General features: G+C 44.1%; 1 protein-coding gene across 2 annotated transcripts in view; it reads right to left on the reverse strand.

Annotated features, from left to right (window-relative positions):
- Positions 1–1,688: 1,688 nt before the first annotated feature.
- C1H1orf21 (chromosome 1 C1orf21 homolog) overlaps positions 1,689–17,170 on the reverse strand; it is a 236,998-nt gene continuing 221,516 nt past the window's right edge. For both annotated transcript variants that reach the window (XM_045151949.1, XM_004658714.2), the window contains exon 6: positions 1,689–4,281. In XM_045151949.1, coding sequence (XP_045007884.1) covers positions 4,243–4,281 — 39 coding nt within the window. In that variant the 3' untranslated portion in view covers positions 1,689–4,242. The remainder of the gene's footprint in view (positions 4,282–17,170) is intronic.

A 17,170-nucleotide genomic window follows, 5' to 3' on the forward strand; every position in this document is an offset into this window, starting at 1 on the left:
GGTGCCGATTGAAATCAAGGGCATCTTTCTCCCTTAGAAAAATTCATTCATTCACTGTCAAAAGGCAATTCACAGACCTCACTCATGAAATTCCAAAAGGTTTATTCAGGAGCATTTGCAGTGTGAAAGCTGCTGCCTTTCCCAGCTTTGCCCAGGCCCACCGGGGTCCAGTCATCTACCTGTGATATCTTGAAGCTGACATTCTTGTTTCTAGCTAACTTTTCATTATGCTTGTTAAGTACATGTTTCCTATCCACCAACCACGCCACTCTTTTCTACTGAAGCTTTAAGTAACTTAACACAAAGATCAATTTCTAAGAGGTACTGAAAAATAAAGCTCTGAAAATGCCTTAAGGGGAAAAATCATGAAGGCAGATTTTATGTAAAATTATAGAGCACAATCTAATACTGTTCCCCTCTTTATGAAAGAGGCTGGAGGGAGGGAGAGGAAACTTAGGTATCAATTGTTTTGCCTTTTGTAAAGAGAATATTAGGGTCTTAGAGTCCAAGAATCTCAATATTTTCCTACATTAAAAACTTGATATTTTTCTTCCTAGCAAATCAATATATTTAATGAAGTTTCTTAGGACTAGTAGAGACGGACTACTTTGAAATGGTCATGTAGAGTCTAAGCAGGGCTTATCAATATGTCAACCTGCATTGCAGGCTACTGAGGTAAAATTCAGAAGAGGTATAATGTGTTCTTAAGCAGGCTTTTAGGTGTCCTGCTGCTAGTAGAAAGAAAAAAGGTGGTGAGGTTGAAGTTGGGGGGAGGACAAAGTTATATCTCAATGTTGGATGACATCAACTGGGACCAAGAAGCGGGTTTCATCATCCCTGGCTGTCAGCTCACTGCCACGGGCCTCTTTGATATGAGTATGTCTGACAGAGAAGGGCTTTCTCACCTGTAGAAGGGAGCAGGCAGGTGCTAGGGGGCCTAAGAATCAAGATCACTCCTGGGGGCAGATATTTCGTATGGGACTCATGGAAGTCCAGGCTGAGAGCCTACATGGCAATTAGGGACAGAGCAGCTACTTAGCAGGCTGCTGGGTGGCCACACTGTTTCTAAGGGCTGACCTAGTTTTCTCATCTCTGGACTTTGTGCCTTCTTTGTCCCTAAATAGACCATAAGGCCACTCTATGCTCCTGCTTAAGCCTTGGGGCTAGGAGGCGTCACAGAAGTAAAAGCCTCTTTTAAGTTCGTCTGCCAGTAACAAACACGTATTCAATTATGAGAGCGGTACTCCATGGTCCTGAATCTCCGCCAAGCAAAAGAAAGCTGCGCACATACTGCTGAACTTTTACAACTCTACAACTCGGAGGACACGAGGCGTGAGTAACGCAGCCGTAAATCTTGCTGGCAGTCACCCCCCATCCAGTGGCCACTGGCCCACTGTTCCGGCACACAGCCATGCCAGCAGCTCTCCGAAATGCTTCTCAGCCATTTTCTCATCAGTTTCCTCCCTCTACCTACCAGTCCACCTGCCTCTCTCTCTTCCTCCCTCCTTCCAACTCTCAGAGTCCTACAGATGTGTCAGCAGAATGTACCCGCATGTAACACTAGATGGTTTCTTTTTCACTGTACCTGTGACAATCTGCTTAGTGTTCTGACGCATGGGGGGAGGGGGCAAGATATTTTTAATTTAGACCCTTTCAGAAGATATAGAAAAATAAAGTACAAACACAAATCACTTGACAATTTTATGATTGGAACCAACAAATGGAAAACAAACAGTTTTGAGTGCTGCTAACAGAATGAATCATTTCATAACAACCCAACTCAACCACCCCACAATTTCTGGGACCTATTTGTACAGGTACCAGGTGTGTTCAAAGATGAAATCACTTTTGTACATATGTAACCAGTGTTAAACACAGGAGACAGAACTTCAAGTGAAAAGTCTCTGGTTCAGGGGAACAACACATAGGGTTTTATTAACACTCAAAAGTCAGGTTCCCAAGAAACGTGGGATGTGTCAAAATGCTAAACATGACTGGGAGAAAAATCGTATGAGTGTGTTTCATCTTTGGGTATAGGGTGGTGATTTTCTGGGAAGACACTGTTGGAGACACCAAGTAAAGGAGTCAAATGGAAGACATTAGCATTCGCTTCATTCTTGCTTGATAAGAATGTGAGATCCCAGAAAAGGTCATCCACACAACAGTGAACAGAGTCCCCGGTGAACAAGGTTGAGGTGGGGTTTTGCAGTGTCCATTTACAGTTGAGGAAAGCTATTTTCGTCACTTAGCCAAAAACCATACCAGGGAAAGGAACTTAAAACCCCAGATTACTTGACCCTCCCTGCATTTTTTTTCTGCTTGAAGCTGGATAAAAAGCCTTAGATTCTGGCTACATCTCTATTTATGTAACAACCACAGCTGCTCCCCAAAATAGCTGCCACTGGCTGCAAGAATTAAGGGATTTTGTTGCTAACATTTGAGTCCATTTCCAATGGCACTTGACCGAGTTTCCTTCCTCTCGCTTTCGCTGCCTCAGGTCCGAAAGGAGACGAGATCTGTCTGCACATCAAGAGTACTATCTGTCTTGTGCATAGATCTGGAAATATAAGAGCGAAGTTGGCTCCTCATTCTATTTTGTGGCAGGCCATCTTTTGACAACGGGGAACATCTTAATTACCCCTCATCATTACTATTCACCTCCTGAAGGTGGCAGTGTGGCTGATACCCAGACCCTGGAAACTCACAACCCCAAGAGAAACGTACCGCACTCTTCCTCCTCCTCCTCCTCCTCCTTTTTTTTTTTCTTTTGTGTGTGTTGGGGGGTATGACAAACCCAATCCTGGACTGTTGGCGTGGCATTTAATAGGGCACCCTCCCCTTGAAAGTAACAAAGAGAACCCTCATCAAAGCTATCAAACACGATAAAAAAATACAAAAGTTATTTTCTCCTTTTGATTGCTATTTACTTGTGACAATATTTGTTAAAAATATTACTTCTGTCTTTGAGAAGAGATCATTCTCTTTATATAGTATGGAAAAATAAACTCTACTGAACACACAGTCAACATTCCCCACCACTGCCAGGGGCTTTTGGCTTTCACATCTCCAAATAACATCGCCTGCATGAATGTCCTATGTTTTCGAGTAGGCAGACACCTTCCTCCACACCCCCAGTGTTGGATGGAAGTAAGAAGGAAAGCGAGTGGCAAGGCTCGTGTGTCATGGTCATGGGGGAGAAGGACAAAACTGGATGTTTTATTTGCTAACAAAATGAAAGGTATTAGGGTGGTTTCGGGCTTTCCTAAGATGTCACAGGTGCCTGCCCATCCATCCTGACTGCTTAGAGCCCTTACAAACCTCAGTAGATTATCAACAGATGGGTTAGGGAGCCATTTAGTCCAATTATCAGTGTCCCTGCGAAGGACTTAACTTCCATAACCAAAATCATCTTAAGATACTGAGCTGGATGAATGGGAGAAGACAAGGGTACATAAAAACAGTAAAATGTTTATTTCTTAGAAAAAAAAAAGCAAGGCGGAGGAGGGATTCAGAATGATTGTGGTCACACTTCCGTCCATATCTGAGCAAAGCCAGCGTTGCAAGCTCAATCCTCGACAAGGAGCCCTAGGAAGTGGAACAACCTCCTGCTAGTTGTTCCTATGTCACCGGCAGGAGTCAGGTCACAACGTGGTTTTTAAGTGATAACAGCTCCTCTACTTCTTCTGAGCAGAGAAACAATGCTTGGCATAGCAACCATCCCATCTCCCAAGCTCCGCAGTGCCACTGAAAAGCAAGGCTCGGGTCCTCTCCGGACCGCTGGGGGAGAGGTGGGCGGGGAGGAACGTGAGGGAAGGAGACGCTTGACTTAGAAGCGGAACGGGTCTAGAATAGAAGTTTGATATCTGAGTCCACCACTACCTCATCTTATAGAAAATAGGTTGGAGAGCATCTGGAAAACCAATAGTATCTTTAAGGTGAAAACTGCAGAATTTTGCTGCATACCTGGACACAAGAGAAGTGAAAAGTTGCAACAAGTTTTAACTAGCAGCAACAAAGAAAGTTCGAGAACAGTTTTTTTTTTTGTTTTGTTTTGTTTTGTTTAGCAATATTCTTCTGCAAGTTCATTAAGAAACACTGTAATTTAATGGGACATACGATATGGAACGGTCTTCGGTTGCTATAGTGCTGTTCATTGAAGAGAACCGACCTGTGCAAAGATTTCAACTGGGGTGTAACCTATTTACACAGCAGTAGCTCCTGGTCTGAGTGGGAGAATCGGTGCTATGTGATATCCTCTTCTTCGGAACAGTAATCCCGACCCTTGGAGGGAAAAAGAAAAAGAACATGTGAGTGAAAAATTCCCACCCGAGCCTGAACTAATTACAGGCCATCAAGCTGCCTGCAGCCCAGGTCTGCCTAAAGTCAGTGCATGAGAAGCACTCACTTGGCAGGGTTTTAGACAATATTTATTTCCAGGCACGAAAGGTGTACCAAGCCCTAAGTAAGCCCTTGTAAGAATCTATACTATCTTGTATCATAAGCGTCTATGAGACTCAGCGCACACCAAGAAACCATCCAAGTGACCACTCAGCCAGGAACCTCATTGCTCACTGAGAAGAACAAACCACTCACTTCCCGCGGCCCGCATGTTACAGCTCGGTCCCCATTACAATGGTGAGGCTGATTTGGGCTGTAGGAAACAGTTGCTTTGAAAAGACTTTATCCGTTCTCTGCTAGGTGAGGCATGGTGAAGACAGTTAGAACTGGGCCCTTGGGTGACCTTGGTGAAAACACACAGCTTTTGGTAACACCTCATCAGTCAGCACTGGACAACAGTGCGCTGCTCCCACACAGTGTCCCTGTCATACAGACCAGGGCTGGGTGGAAGGTCAGGCCGTAGTATTGTGTTTCATTCTTCAGCATTTTCTTTATTTTTTTGTTTTTTTTGAGGTAGGGTCTCACCCTGGTCCAGGCTGACCTGGAATTGATTATGGAGTCTCAGGGTGGCCTCGAACTCACAGAGATCCTCCTACCTCTGCCTCCCAAGTGCTGGGATTAAAGGCATGCACCACCACGTCCAGCTCAGCATTTTCATTTTTAAATACGAAGTAAGTGCTATTATTTTGGGGAGAAATGCACCTTTAAAGCTAAAATTTTCCAACTCTATGACATGTAAATGTAAAGAACCAAAACAATATAACCAAAATCTATACCTGGTAATGGATGCTTCAGTGGCTTATCATACACAAATCAGCAACCCATTGTCTCTAGCTAGTTTCCTGTTAACTATTTTATACTACCTTTATTTCAGGCAGGTGTTATAGAAACAAAATGAAAAAACTGCTAAACACATATTTTGGTGCTGTCTCTGTTGTTTTTGTTTGCTCTGTTTCACTGTTGTTCCTGACATGCACGAAGTGTAATGGATACCATTTCTAACAAACCAACTCAGAATTTTCTAAATAACTAGAATGTAGTCCTTAAAGGACCAGTGATTAAAACAACAATATTTTCACCTAACTATAACTCAAATATATAACATGTTTATATGTTTTTGTCATACATATATATAATGGAAATATTTCATATTTCTTTCATATTTCTTTAATATTTAAGCATCATCGTAATGAATTACCCATATGGTTGAATACTAGTTTTGTTTCTTACTAGTTTTGGTGCCTTAATTGTAACTCTTTAGGTCTTATTTCCTCATTGATAAACTGAGAATTATCTCACGGGCTGTTGAAGATCAAACGAGTTAAGAGTAATAGTTTCTAAATAGTCCCTGGCATATAATTTTTTGTATGCCATGTGTACATGTGTGTAGTAAATAAAGAAATACTGCCATACAATAAAGTCTTGAGGTGCATCAAAGTATGCGTGATCAAGCAGCCCCGCTGCATGCTGTGTAGAACGTGAGTCACTACTTAGCATGCTTTGGCTCTTCCCACCATCAGATACCTCTCCAACTTGCAGTGTCTGAGGCCAGTGTTGACCCCAGACTTGATTTGCTTGCTGCATAAAACCTCTAGAGGAAAGAGAAAATAGGTAGGTAACCAATGCTCCCCAGAAGAGTGTGTAGGCAAAAGTGACTCTTTCTGGGGATACCTCTCAAGCCATTGTCATCCTCGCTTTGGGCCAGCCTATGCAGAAGACACTATCTGAGTTACGTGGAGAGAGTCAGAAGGAAGATCCTCAAGGTCTCTGTTCAGCAGGAGGTCACTCTCCAGTGTGGGAACCAGGAGACACACATGCCTATCCGAACAATGCTACAGATGTCAAGCAATGCTCTCCACAGGGCCTGAATGCATGAAGCTTACAATAGCCTTGTCAGGAACATTGTGTGCTCAGCTGGAGAGAGCAGGGCTCATGGAACCTTCATGGAGGAAAGTGGGACATGGGCCAAATACCAGGCTTTGGTCCTCTTGGGATAGTCATGCTCTGCATCTCATAGGGGTGTGAATGCAGGGTTCTGGCTGGTAGTTAAACCTTTGTTGCTGCTACTTCCATTGCCATTGCTATTGTAAACCCTGGGTTTGTTTGGGTTCCTGGCAGGGGAACAGGAACCTCCTCTCTTGTGGCTGCCAGGTGAGTGTAGACCACAGGCTGTGAAATGACAGAGGCCAGGGAACTTCCCCACCCACCTCTGCTGTGCACCCCACGCAGACCAGAGCTCCATCCATGTATGAATAAAACTTGTATGGTAGACCCTAAAGTCTCTTTCCTCCTTATGTCTAAAACAGGCTTCAAATCTAAGCAAAGATTCAGGAAGCTCATGTGGGGTTGAGGACACCTCTGCCACGTGTAGGAACAAGGCAGAAATCACACATAAAAACGGCTGTACGCACTCATTATACCGTTTTCAGCTCTGCAAACAAGCTGCAAGGTTCTACAGCTGAAGGACCATTGCAGTCTCTCCAGTTTACTGCTACCACAAGAAGGGATCTCCCACCCCATGCTTTGAGGGCCAAAGCTAAACAAAACCTTTGTATAAACACAGACTTCTCAAGTATTTGTTCCCCTGAATTACTAGAATTACTATGAATATGAGGACAAAAACACATTAGTTGCATGGCAGACATCATTTCATTCATTATTCATATCACATTCATAACCCTGCAAGGTAGGGGTGGAACACTGCTACTTGTGGGCAAATCTCCGAGACATCTAAGACCACAGTGCTGTCTTTTTTTATTAGACTGTAATGGCTCTATAAGAAAATTCAAATTCAAGTCAGTTTCATTTTTGTTATTGCATGCTGGCAGCTCAGAGAAGCAAATATTTTGGTAACAAAGCCCTTTGAAATCAAAACACACTGAACCTAAGGTACCACATGGCATCCAGTGAGGTCCTAAGTGACTGTGCGACCTGCTGGGAGGGGCCCATTAACATCCCATGGGAGCCCCAGTTGCCCACTGGCCCTATTGGACAGATCAGGGAACTTGTTTCAGTTAAAGACTTTATGTCTCATTTAAATTGTTAAAGAATTGCTAGAAATAGCCTTAAAACCTTCAGCTGTCAGAAGGCAGGAAGCAGGAGCCAGCAGGCTTGGGGCACACAATAATTCTCTTAGCTGAAGTATGACCTTCCCCCCCCCCACCAAAGAAACCCAAAATGGAGGCCTTTGTAAAGACTCTTTATAAAATCAGGGTCGGGGACTGTTCATCACAATTCCCCCCTTGTGCACAGGACACACTGCAAGATCTCCAGGAGGGCCAAGCAAGCTGCAGGAATGGAAACTCCTAATGAGGCCCACAAGGAAGGATTGTTTGAAAGAACCACAGGACCATTTTGGTGTAGATTCAAATGATCCCAGGGAAGGTGGGACTTGGTGGTAAGGGCCAGTAATTCTAACTATTTGGGAGGCTGAGGCAGGAGAATTCTGGCTGGCCTGAGCTATAGAATGAGTTCAAGGCCAGCCTGGGCAACTAAGTGAGACCTTGTCCCAAAATAAAATTACAGAGAGGGCTAGGAATGTCGTTTAGTGGTACAGAGCTTGCCTAGCATGTGCTACAACAAAACAGCAAAGTACATATATTTATATAATACACAGTAAAATAAATCATATACATATACATATGTATATGTATGTGTGCATATATATATCTTGCCTAGGGGTTTTCTTACACATGCCCTACTCTGTTTGTATCTTGGAGTATTCTCCTTAGTCATCCTATTATTATTTTCCTGGAAACTAATGAAATTTATGTCAACTCAGCGAATAATTTTCTAAGGTCCTAAGGTACGGATTGTTTTGGTTGTATATTGAAATATCAAAGCTAAGAATTCGAGGAGAAGCAAAGGAAAGGACATTATCCTTTCTCCTAGTTTCAACAGGAACAGTTTCCAAGAGTGGCTTTAAGAATGCTTCCTCCAATAATCCTATTTTTCTTTTTCTACCCAAGTTTAAAATGGACTAAGACCAGCCAGCCAGTCGTGGCTCTATCACAGAGGTCCTGCGTACCTTCTGAATCCACATCCAGTCCAATGCACAAGCTCCTCAGGCGTAACGACAGCTGTGAACTGACTGGTTCCCCTTTGCAATAGTCTAATAAGAGTCCTTGAGAGGGAAGCCATGAATCTCAGCTTCCCTATCTGAGACATGGGAACAATAAGTGAGTTGCAGAATTATTCTGGGAATTTAATAAAGCTAGGCACATGCTTGGCGACCAATGACTCACAGCTGTCCTGATGATATTGATACGTGAAACCAACAACCCAACAGTGAACAAAACCATCCAGGTGCGAGGCTGAGCCCAGCTGGGGATCAGTCAGATCCTCAAATTAGCCAGGAAATGTAGGGCCTGGGTTCTATTCTTTCTCCTTCCTTGCTGGCATCCCCTTCGCCCCTCACCCCATCCATTGCTTCTCATTTTTCATGTCTCAGCTCAGATGCCACCTCAGTTTCTTCCCTGACATTCCATGTAAAGCAGCACCTTTCACCCTGATACATTTTATTTTTACTACTCATTCCTACCCAGCACCATCGACATATAAATTCCTTTCTTTTTGCCTGACTCCGCCCTTAGACAGAGGTACAGTTGGGCAGAAACATTAATTCACTATTGTATCCATGGACCTAGTATAGTGCTGGCAACATGTTAGATACTCAATAATTATTTATTGAATAAGTGGGGTTTGAAAAATAGCTAGAGAATTCTGAAATTTTAGCACTGGGACAGGAGCTAGAGAGTTTCTTATCTGATATCTATTCCAGTGTGGGACAGGCTTCTATTTCCCACATTCTAGACAGAGATGTCTGCTGAGAGTGCATGTTGGATACTTTTCTAAGCAGCTTTTGAAACTGTTGGGACAATGGAGCCTCAATTCTGTCTCTCTGTAGTCACCCGAGAATGCATGCTCTTGGTGTCTGGACTCAGTGGATGTCTTGTCAGATGAAGAGACTTGGGTTCCATTTCCTGTGACTAGCCTGTTTCTATTTAGCTTTCTCCTTTGACAGATTATTCATTTTTTTAATGTTCTTAGAAAAATATGGATCCATCCAAATATGAGCAAATACCCCGTCCCCACTATAGAGTAAAATATTCCAGAAACACGGCTTCAGCCATATGGGAATCAGGTATCCAACAAAGGGATCTCCAGACACAACAGATTCCAAGAAAATCCATGTGCTAAATCTTAAAAATATAATGAAGCATCACAGTGAACTTTTGTCAAGTTTGAAGAGGGGGAGTGACCTCTCTAAGCTTTGAAGGAACAGGAAAGGTCACAGGAAACAATATATTTGAGTATGTAAAAATGAACCTTTGCAGGTAGAAAAATACGTAAAACATATATAGACAAGCTGTTCATGGGAGAAAATACCTGCAATATTTAATATTAATGCAAATGATGAAAGTTGTAGTGTATAAGGTAAAAACAGGATACAAGCAGGAAACAAACAGAAAAATGATCTGGGAAAGGGCTAGGGAAAGGGCTCAGTGGAACAAGTGCTTGCTGTGCAAGCCTGAGGACCACGGCTTAAATCCCCACCTGCAGCCCACAGGTAGGACCAGCACTTAAGGGCAAGCTGGCTAGCTAGAGATTAGCCAGTGTGCTCTGTGTTCAAGTGAGAGACCCTGTCTGAGGAAAATAAAAGTGGAGAGTGATAGAACACAGCTGACATATATCTCTGGCCTCCACAGTCACGAGCACACCTAAACATATCAATTCACATACATATATGTAGGTGCACCATACATGTGTAAATACATATACAAAAGAAAGATGATCTTCTTTTAATTTTTTTTTTGTTTATTTTTATTTATTTCAGAGTGACAGAGGGAGAGAGAGAGAAAGAGGCAGAGAGCAAGAGAGAGAATGGGCGCGCCAGGGCTTCCAGCCACTGCAAACGAATTCCAGACGTGTGCGCCCCCTTGTGCATCTGGCTAACGTGGGACCTGGGGAACCGAGCCTCGTACCGGGGTCCTTAGGCTTCACAGGCAAGCGCTTAACCGCTAAGCCATCTCTCCAGCCCAAGATGATCTTCTTTAATAATGAAAGGATGCAAAGTAGAAATTTAACAAATAGTAAAATACAAATTCTTGAGAGCATGAAGTGAAAGGTAACTCTCACATATTGCTGGCAGCAGTGCAATGGTATATCTGCTTTTAAAAGTAGCTTGGCAATATATATTAAAAGTCATGTAAGGGCTGGAGAGATGGCTTAGCGGTTAAGCGCTTGCCTGTGAAGCCTAAGGACCCTGGTTTGAGGCTCAGTTCCCCAGGTCCCACGTTAGCCAGATGCACAAGGGGGTGCACGCGTCTGGAGTTCGTTTGCAGAGGCTGGAAGCCCTGGCGCGCCCATTCTCTCTCTCCCTCTATCTGTCTTTCTCTCTGTGTCTGTCACTCTCAAATAAATAAATAAAAATTAAAAAATAAATAAATAAAAATGTTTTAAAAAATCAGTAATGCTGCAAGAGAAAATAGGCACTGCCTACCACCAAAATAAAAAGTCCCCAGCAAAACCAAGCATGCACCATGTCCCAAATGGGCATGCATTAACTCTCTTCTGTCATGGGCATGCACACAATGTCTTCTCTCACGGGCATGTGCTCTCTCTCTTATCTCATACTTCTTCACATCCTCTAAGGAGAACCTGTCTCTCTCCTCTGAGTGCACCATTGCACCACCTGGCTGTATCATAATTGTGCCCAAAATGCATGCTAGTCATACATAAGAGGGTAGGAAGTGCTTCTTTCTCATCCTTTTCTTTTGTTATCTACTGGGAATCTTCTATGTGAAGTTCATAGGTTTTTTTTTTTTTTCCTCTCTCAGTACTGGGATTTGAACTCATGCTTCACACGTGGCAGGAAAGCGTTATCTCCTAGCCACACCCTCAGCTCCGTCTCCAGTTCTTGATTTACTTTACCCTACTCGGCCTTTACTTGCCCTGTGCCCTTTGCTGCTCTCTGCAGCAAAGAACATTTCGAAGTGTGCTTGCTTCATCAGAATTTCTGTGGATAAACTCAGTGGACATTTCCTTTCTCTTTGTTCCCAATCTGTTCCTGCAGGTATCACCAGAGGCAACCTGGGATCCAAGTTTCTGTGGGAGTGTGGACCTTTCGTTCCTGAGTCAGGAACACAAAAACAAGATAACCACATCACCCAGCCTGAGCATCTGAGAGCCACTGGCCAGACTCCAGAAGAAACGCAATGAGGCTGGGGAAGGAAGGGGACCCCTGGAGGCTGGGAGCGGGAGGGGGGCTGCGGCTCCTCCTTCAGGGCTGCGAGGCTGGAAGCACACATCTTCTACCTCTTTCCCAGGGCTGGACCTGTCTGAGCCTCTTCACTCATTCACACACCAGTTTTCAGTAGCATTTTCATTGACAGTCCAATGACAATTTGTAACAACAGCTTTTAATGCTGAAGAAACTCCAAAATAATTAGGTGCCCTGTTAAAGTTCCCTCCCCCAGCTTACTTCATTAGGAAAATCAATGGAGGCATTAATGGCCGTCTCCGTCACTAATGAGCTTTATTCTAATTAGACTCCCACATGATTTCAGTTGGAAAGTGTCTGGTTGGTAATGAGTCGTGGAGTATGACGGCCTCTGACTGCTTCTTTGACCATATACAGGAAGGATCAATGTTGTAATAGCGGCAGTGACGGCAGACCTGTACAGTGAGTTTTTCACTTCCCAGAGTGAATGAGTATTAACTAAACTGATGTAAACCCCCACGAAGCGTTTCTTACATCCACATGGCCATTCCGCCAACAGCAGGGGTAGTTGAGATGCTTTAAGGCACACATTTCTCAAACCCTCTGACGGTGGCACTCAGTCACTTGAGTCCCTCCCTCCCCACAAGCAGGAGTGACGAAAAAGAGGACAAAGATAAAGAACTGGGGTTGTCTACATTCTCCAGGTCACACTGAGTCGAAGTCCCCAGTGCAGGGACTGGCACCCTTCCTCTGAGAAAGACCAGCTAGGAGAATACGTGCCTGGTACTGAAAACCTAATCAAAAGCCTATGGCAGGGGAGGTCATGAGCCTTAGGGGTATAAAGTCCGCTCTTGTCTGGATAAATGTATATATTACTCTCACCAAATTGCCCTGAAATCACTACACTTAATGTTCATACTCATATATTAATGTTACTCTCACTTCTGGAAGCTTCTCTTTTCAGATGGCAATGACCACTGGGATGGCCCAAAAGGCAACATAGTGCTGGGAAGAAGGGTCGGAGGAGTGTCCAGCACTGAAACATCTCACACCCTCCAAGGCTCAGGGTCCATTGCAGAAGAGGTGGCAGAAAGAACGTAAGAGCCAATGGAAGGGTACCACTCCCTACATACAACTGTCTGGACAGAATCTGGCCTCGATATCCCAGACCTCACAGTGCCTAGCAATACCCACACAAGACCCTCACGAGAGGAGAAAAAGACGATGACATCAAACTAAAAGGGAGACTAATGGGCAGAAGGAGGGGATATGACGGAGGGCAGAGTTATGAAGGGGAAGGTGGGGGGGAGGGAAATACCATGGTCTGTTGTCTGTAAGTATAGAAGTTGTCAATAAAAATATATATAATAAAAGAAAATGTTTTCAGCTTTGCATTCCGTCTGGCCTCGGCCGCAGCTCAGCTCCGCAGCGGACGGCATGGGCTCTGCTCTGCATGCCAACAGCCAGAGACTCAACCAAACAAGTGTGACTGAGAACACCTGGGCGCTGGACTTGGTGGCGCACTCCAGGCATCCCCTAGAGGCAGGAGGGTTGTAAATTTGAGGTCAGCCTGGGCTACACAGTGCAAAACAACAATAAAAAGACAAACATCTTTATCTGTAGATACAGAAAACTAAGTCCATGTAATTTTTCAAACTGGATTTTTTCCCCTCTTTTGGCTCCACACCCACTCCAGTTCTTTAAACATGGGAAACTTGTTCTTGGGTTGGGGAGATGGCTCCGTGGGAAAAGCACCTCCCATGCAGACACACGGACCTGAGCTCAGACACGCAGCTCCCGCGTGAACGCCTGGCAGAAAGGGAGGCTGCACATGACCTAGCACTCAGAGGAGGGAACAGGTGGCCAGTGAGACTCCCCTGAATTGGCAGGCTCTGGGTTCATGCTGGAGATCCTGTGATGGTGAAGTTCTCTTGTCAACTTGATCTGATTAGGAATCCACAGCAGTTCCTCCTGGGTGGCTCTCTGAGGTTGCTTCCAGGAAGGATTGACTGAAGGAAGAAGTCTTTCCCCGCTTCTGGAAGAAACCCTTCCAGAGGAGGGTTTTATGTAAGGAAGCTCTGGGAGAAAAGGATCCCTTCCTCCCACCTGCTTCAAGTGCTGCGATGCAGTTCTGGCTAATCCCTTGTAGGCACTGGAAGCAAGTCTCCCCCAGCCTTTCCACGTGTACTGCAGACCAGCGGCTCTCCAGGAAGCCTCCAGGCCTTCAGTGCGGATTGGGACTGCTGAGGCATCCAGCCTCATGGACTGAGCAGCTATCTACTGGGTTCCTTAATCCTCAAGCCTGCATGCTGCTATTATTGGACTTTCGTAAACAAATCCAATAAATATCTCAATAAGTAAAGGGGAGAGAAGTCAATGAAGACACTTGACATGTGGCCACACACATGCAAACATGCATACATACCACACATACATAGACATGCAAAAAAAAAAAAAAAAACAAAAACACCCATTCTTGTCTCTTGGGCTAGATGTGGCCTGGTTCCTGTAGCCTGTCTGCTCCTGTCCCAGAAAACAGAACCACCATCGATTTGTGCCCTCTGAGGCCCATGCTGCTTGAAGGCTTTGCCCTTTCCCCAAGGATCAAACAGCAGAGCTGAGTTCCATCTTGAGAGGTACTTCTCCCAAGATGAAACCAGAATTCTGTAAAATGCCAGCTTATAAAATATTGTGCATGTTCCACACACCAGAAAATATTCATAATCAAAATTAAATTTACCTGCTATCCCACCTCCCCAATCAGAATTTTCATTTGAGTTGCTGTTTATGTGCATGTTTTTTTAATACGGTTACCATCCTATGACAGACTTAATTATTAATTATTTATTTTGTCTTTCTTGCACTTTGTACCATGCTAAAATTTCCAATTATAACTTTTTTTTGTAACAATGAATAAATATACTATAAATTTCTGTGGAATTCTTTGTGGAAGATTTCCAGGTTACCTAGGTTAACTTAATTCGAGACTATGTCTTATTTAATGTATTATCAGGTATAAGAATTAAGATTCAGATACCAGTCCATTACCCCCAAGCCAGAAGAATCTAGAACAATCCACTTGGTAGATGAAGACTTTGTGGGTCTCCTCCAAGATTCATTTCTGTGTGCACAATGGCTTTAGCAAATCTCAGGTGTTGATTCATTTGATTCTGACAGAGATGTGCTTTCAGACAAATTACTTAGCACTCTTTTAACCCCTGAGGCTCTCTAGTTGGTGACTGACCTTGTTATTCATGGCAGAGGAAGTGGAGGAAGATGCTATTCCTACTGTTTCAGAGATTGGGTCCACCAGGGAGGGACAGGGGACTGCCCAATTTCTTTTAAGAGAGAGAGAAGGTGGGGGAGGTTGGCATGCCAGGTCCTTAGCCACTGCAATCGAACTCCAGATGCTTGCTCCACCTAGTGGGCATGTGTGACCTTGCACTTGCCTCACCTTTGTGCATCTGGCTAAGTGGGATCTGGAGAGTTGAACATGGGTCCTTAGGCTTTGCAGGCAAGCACCTTAACCACTAAGCCATCTCTCCAGCCCTATTTTTAACTTAGTTGCTTTCCTCCTCTTCACCCCACAAGGGGAGTGCCACTGCTGTGGACCACAGGACTTTCAGAACAGGAAGCATAAGCTGAAAGAACCCACGGGAGCTGCAGAAGGCCGAGAACAATGGACTGGCCAGACAGGAAGGTGAGCTGTGGAGTGCTTATCCCTGGTCAGGGTCAACGTCAGGTTGGCTTCCTTCCTCTTCCAGGGCATAGCTAAGGTGGCCAAACCACATGCACTGTAGAAGAAGATAAGCTGGGTCCCTGGGACTCCACAGTGAGGCCTGAGTCATCATCTGGCCAGGCTGACCCAAAACTTTTCCTGAGAATGAGCATGCTGGAGGATGACAACAGAGGGAGACCCAAACAACACACAAGAGGGTGAGCTGGCAGAGCTGCGTATGAGTATGTGCTGACTGTCAGCTTAATGGGGTATGAAGAAGAGCCGTTTAAGTTAAGAGTTGTTTCACACCTGACCAAGTGGCCAACTAGAACAGCAACTCATAGAGAACCAGGCAAGTTAGCTGCATCTGTGGCGTGACTATGACAGGCCTTGGGGACAGGCGTGTTTGGGCGACACAGAGCATGGCTCGCTGCCCTGTGTTAGCACTTCCTGGCAATTTCCCTCCAGTCAGCTGTGCATGTCTGTGTGCAGTGGAAGGCGTGAGCGCAGCCAGTGACCACTGGGCAATCTGCTGTTTCCCCCGTGACAAGTTGTCATAAGCATCTTCCTGTTTACACAGCGCTTCTTTTGACTTTGAGAAATTAACAAAGATTATAGCACAGTAAAAAGAATGGACAAAACACTGTATTTTTATGATGCGGACATAAGAACTAGTGATAATTAGTAACATGTACTTCACCCTCCCATGTAAGAAATGAAATTGGGGCTGGAGAGATGGCTTAGCGGTTAAGCGCTTGCCTGTGAAGCCTAAGGACCCCGGTTCGAGGCTCGGTTCCCCAGGTCCCACGTTAGCCAGATGCACAAGGGGGCGCACGCGTCTGGAGTTCGTTTGCAGAGGCTGGAAGCCCTGGCGCGCCCATTCTTTCTCTCTCCCTCTATCTGTCTTTCTCTCTGTGTCTCTCACTCTCAAATAAAAAAAAAAAAAAAGAAATGAAATTGTTCTTCTAGCCTACTTTACTTTTTGGTGTTGAGAATTGGACTCTGGCATGTTAAGCATTGATGAGCCTTATTTTAGGTCCCTTAGTATTATATTTATTGAATATTATTTCATATAATGATACTATGCTATGTACACTATACAAAATTTACTGTAGTTTTTTATGCATGTGTGAACATTATAAACACTTGCCATTTTAAATATTTAACATAACAGCATGGCCACATGCATGTACCTTTTTGCACATGTGCATGTGTGTATTGTGTGTTTATCAATGCACATGCACACGTGTGTGTTGTGTGGTTGTCAATACCCAGTACACAAATGGTGCTTTCTAACTATCTGTTGAGTGAGGATCTATCAATATCTTATTGTACTTTGTATTTTTAATTTATGTAACATGCATGTTTTGCACTTCCGTCTGGTCACTTGAGCTTAACTGTGGCTGTCTGTCTGTATGAATGTATGGATGTATGGATGGTTTCTTTTGACTGCTGCACACTACTGTGTTACAGGAACACAGAGGACTTTTATTTGTAGTTTGTCCTCTAACTGCTGGAGACTTAAGCTGATTCTGTGGTTCTTTCTTTTTGCTACAGAACACAGAATGCTGCGTGAACTTTGTTGTATGCACGTCAGAGGATTTCAAGGATATTTACTCAGAAATTTATGAGATGGTTTTTACTACTTTGTACTAATAGTACTTCTGTATATATTTTGACAACAAATCCTTTTGATGTTCTAATGTTGTAAATAGAGTCCACACTGTTCTGGGCCTGTGTCTGGGAATCACATGCTCACCTGGCTCCTTGTGTCTGCTTTTAGTTTGTTAAGTTCCCAGACAGGAGGCTGCTTGTACTTACCAGCCCCAAAC

The sequence above is a fragment of the Jaculus jaculus genome, chromosome 1 (genome assembly GCF_020740685.1).
Source record: "Jaculus jaculus isolate mJacJac1 chromosome 1, mJacJac1.mat.Y.cur, whole genome shotgun sequence".
Taxonomy (NCBI): domain Eukaryota; kingdom Metazoa; phylum Chordata; class Mammalia; order Rodentia; family Dipodidae; genus Jaculus; species Jaculus jaculus.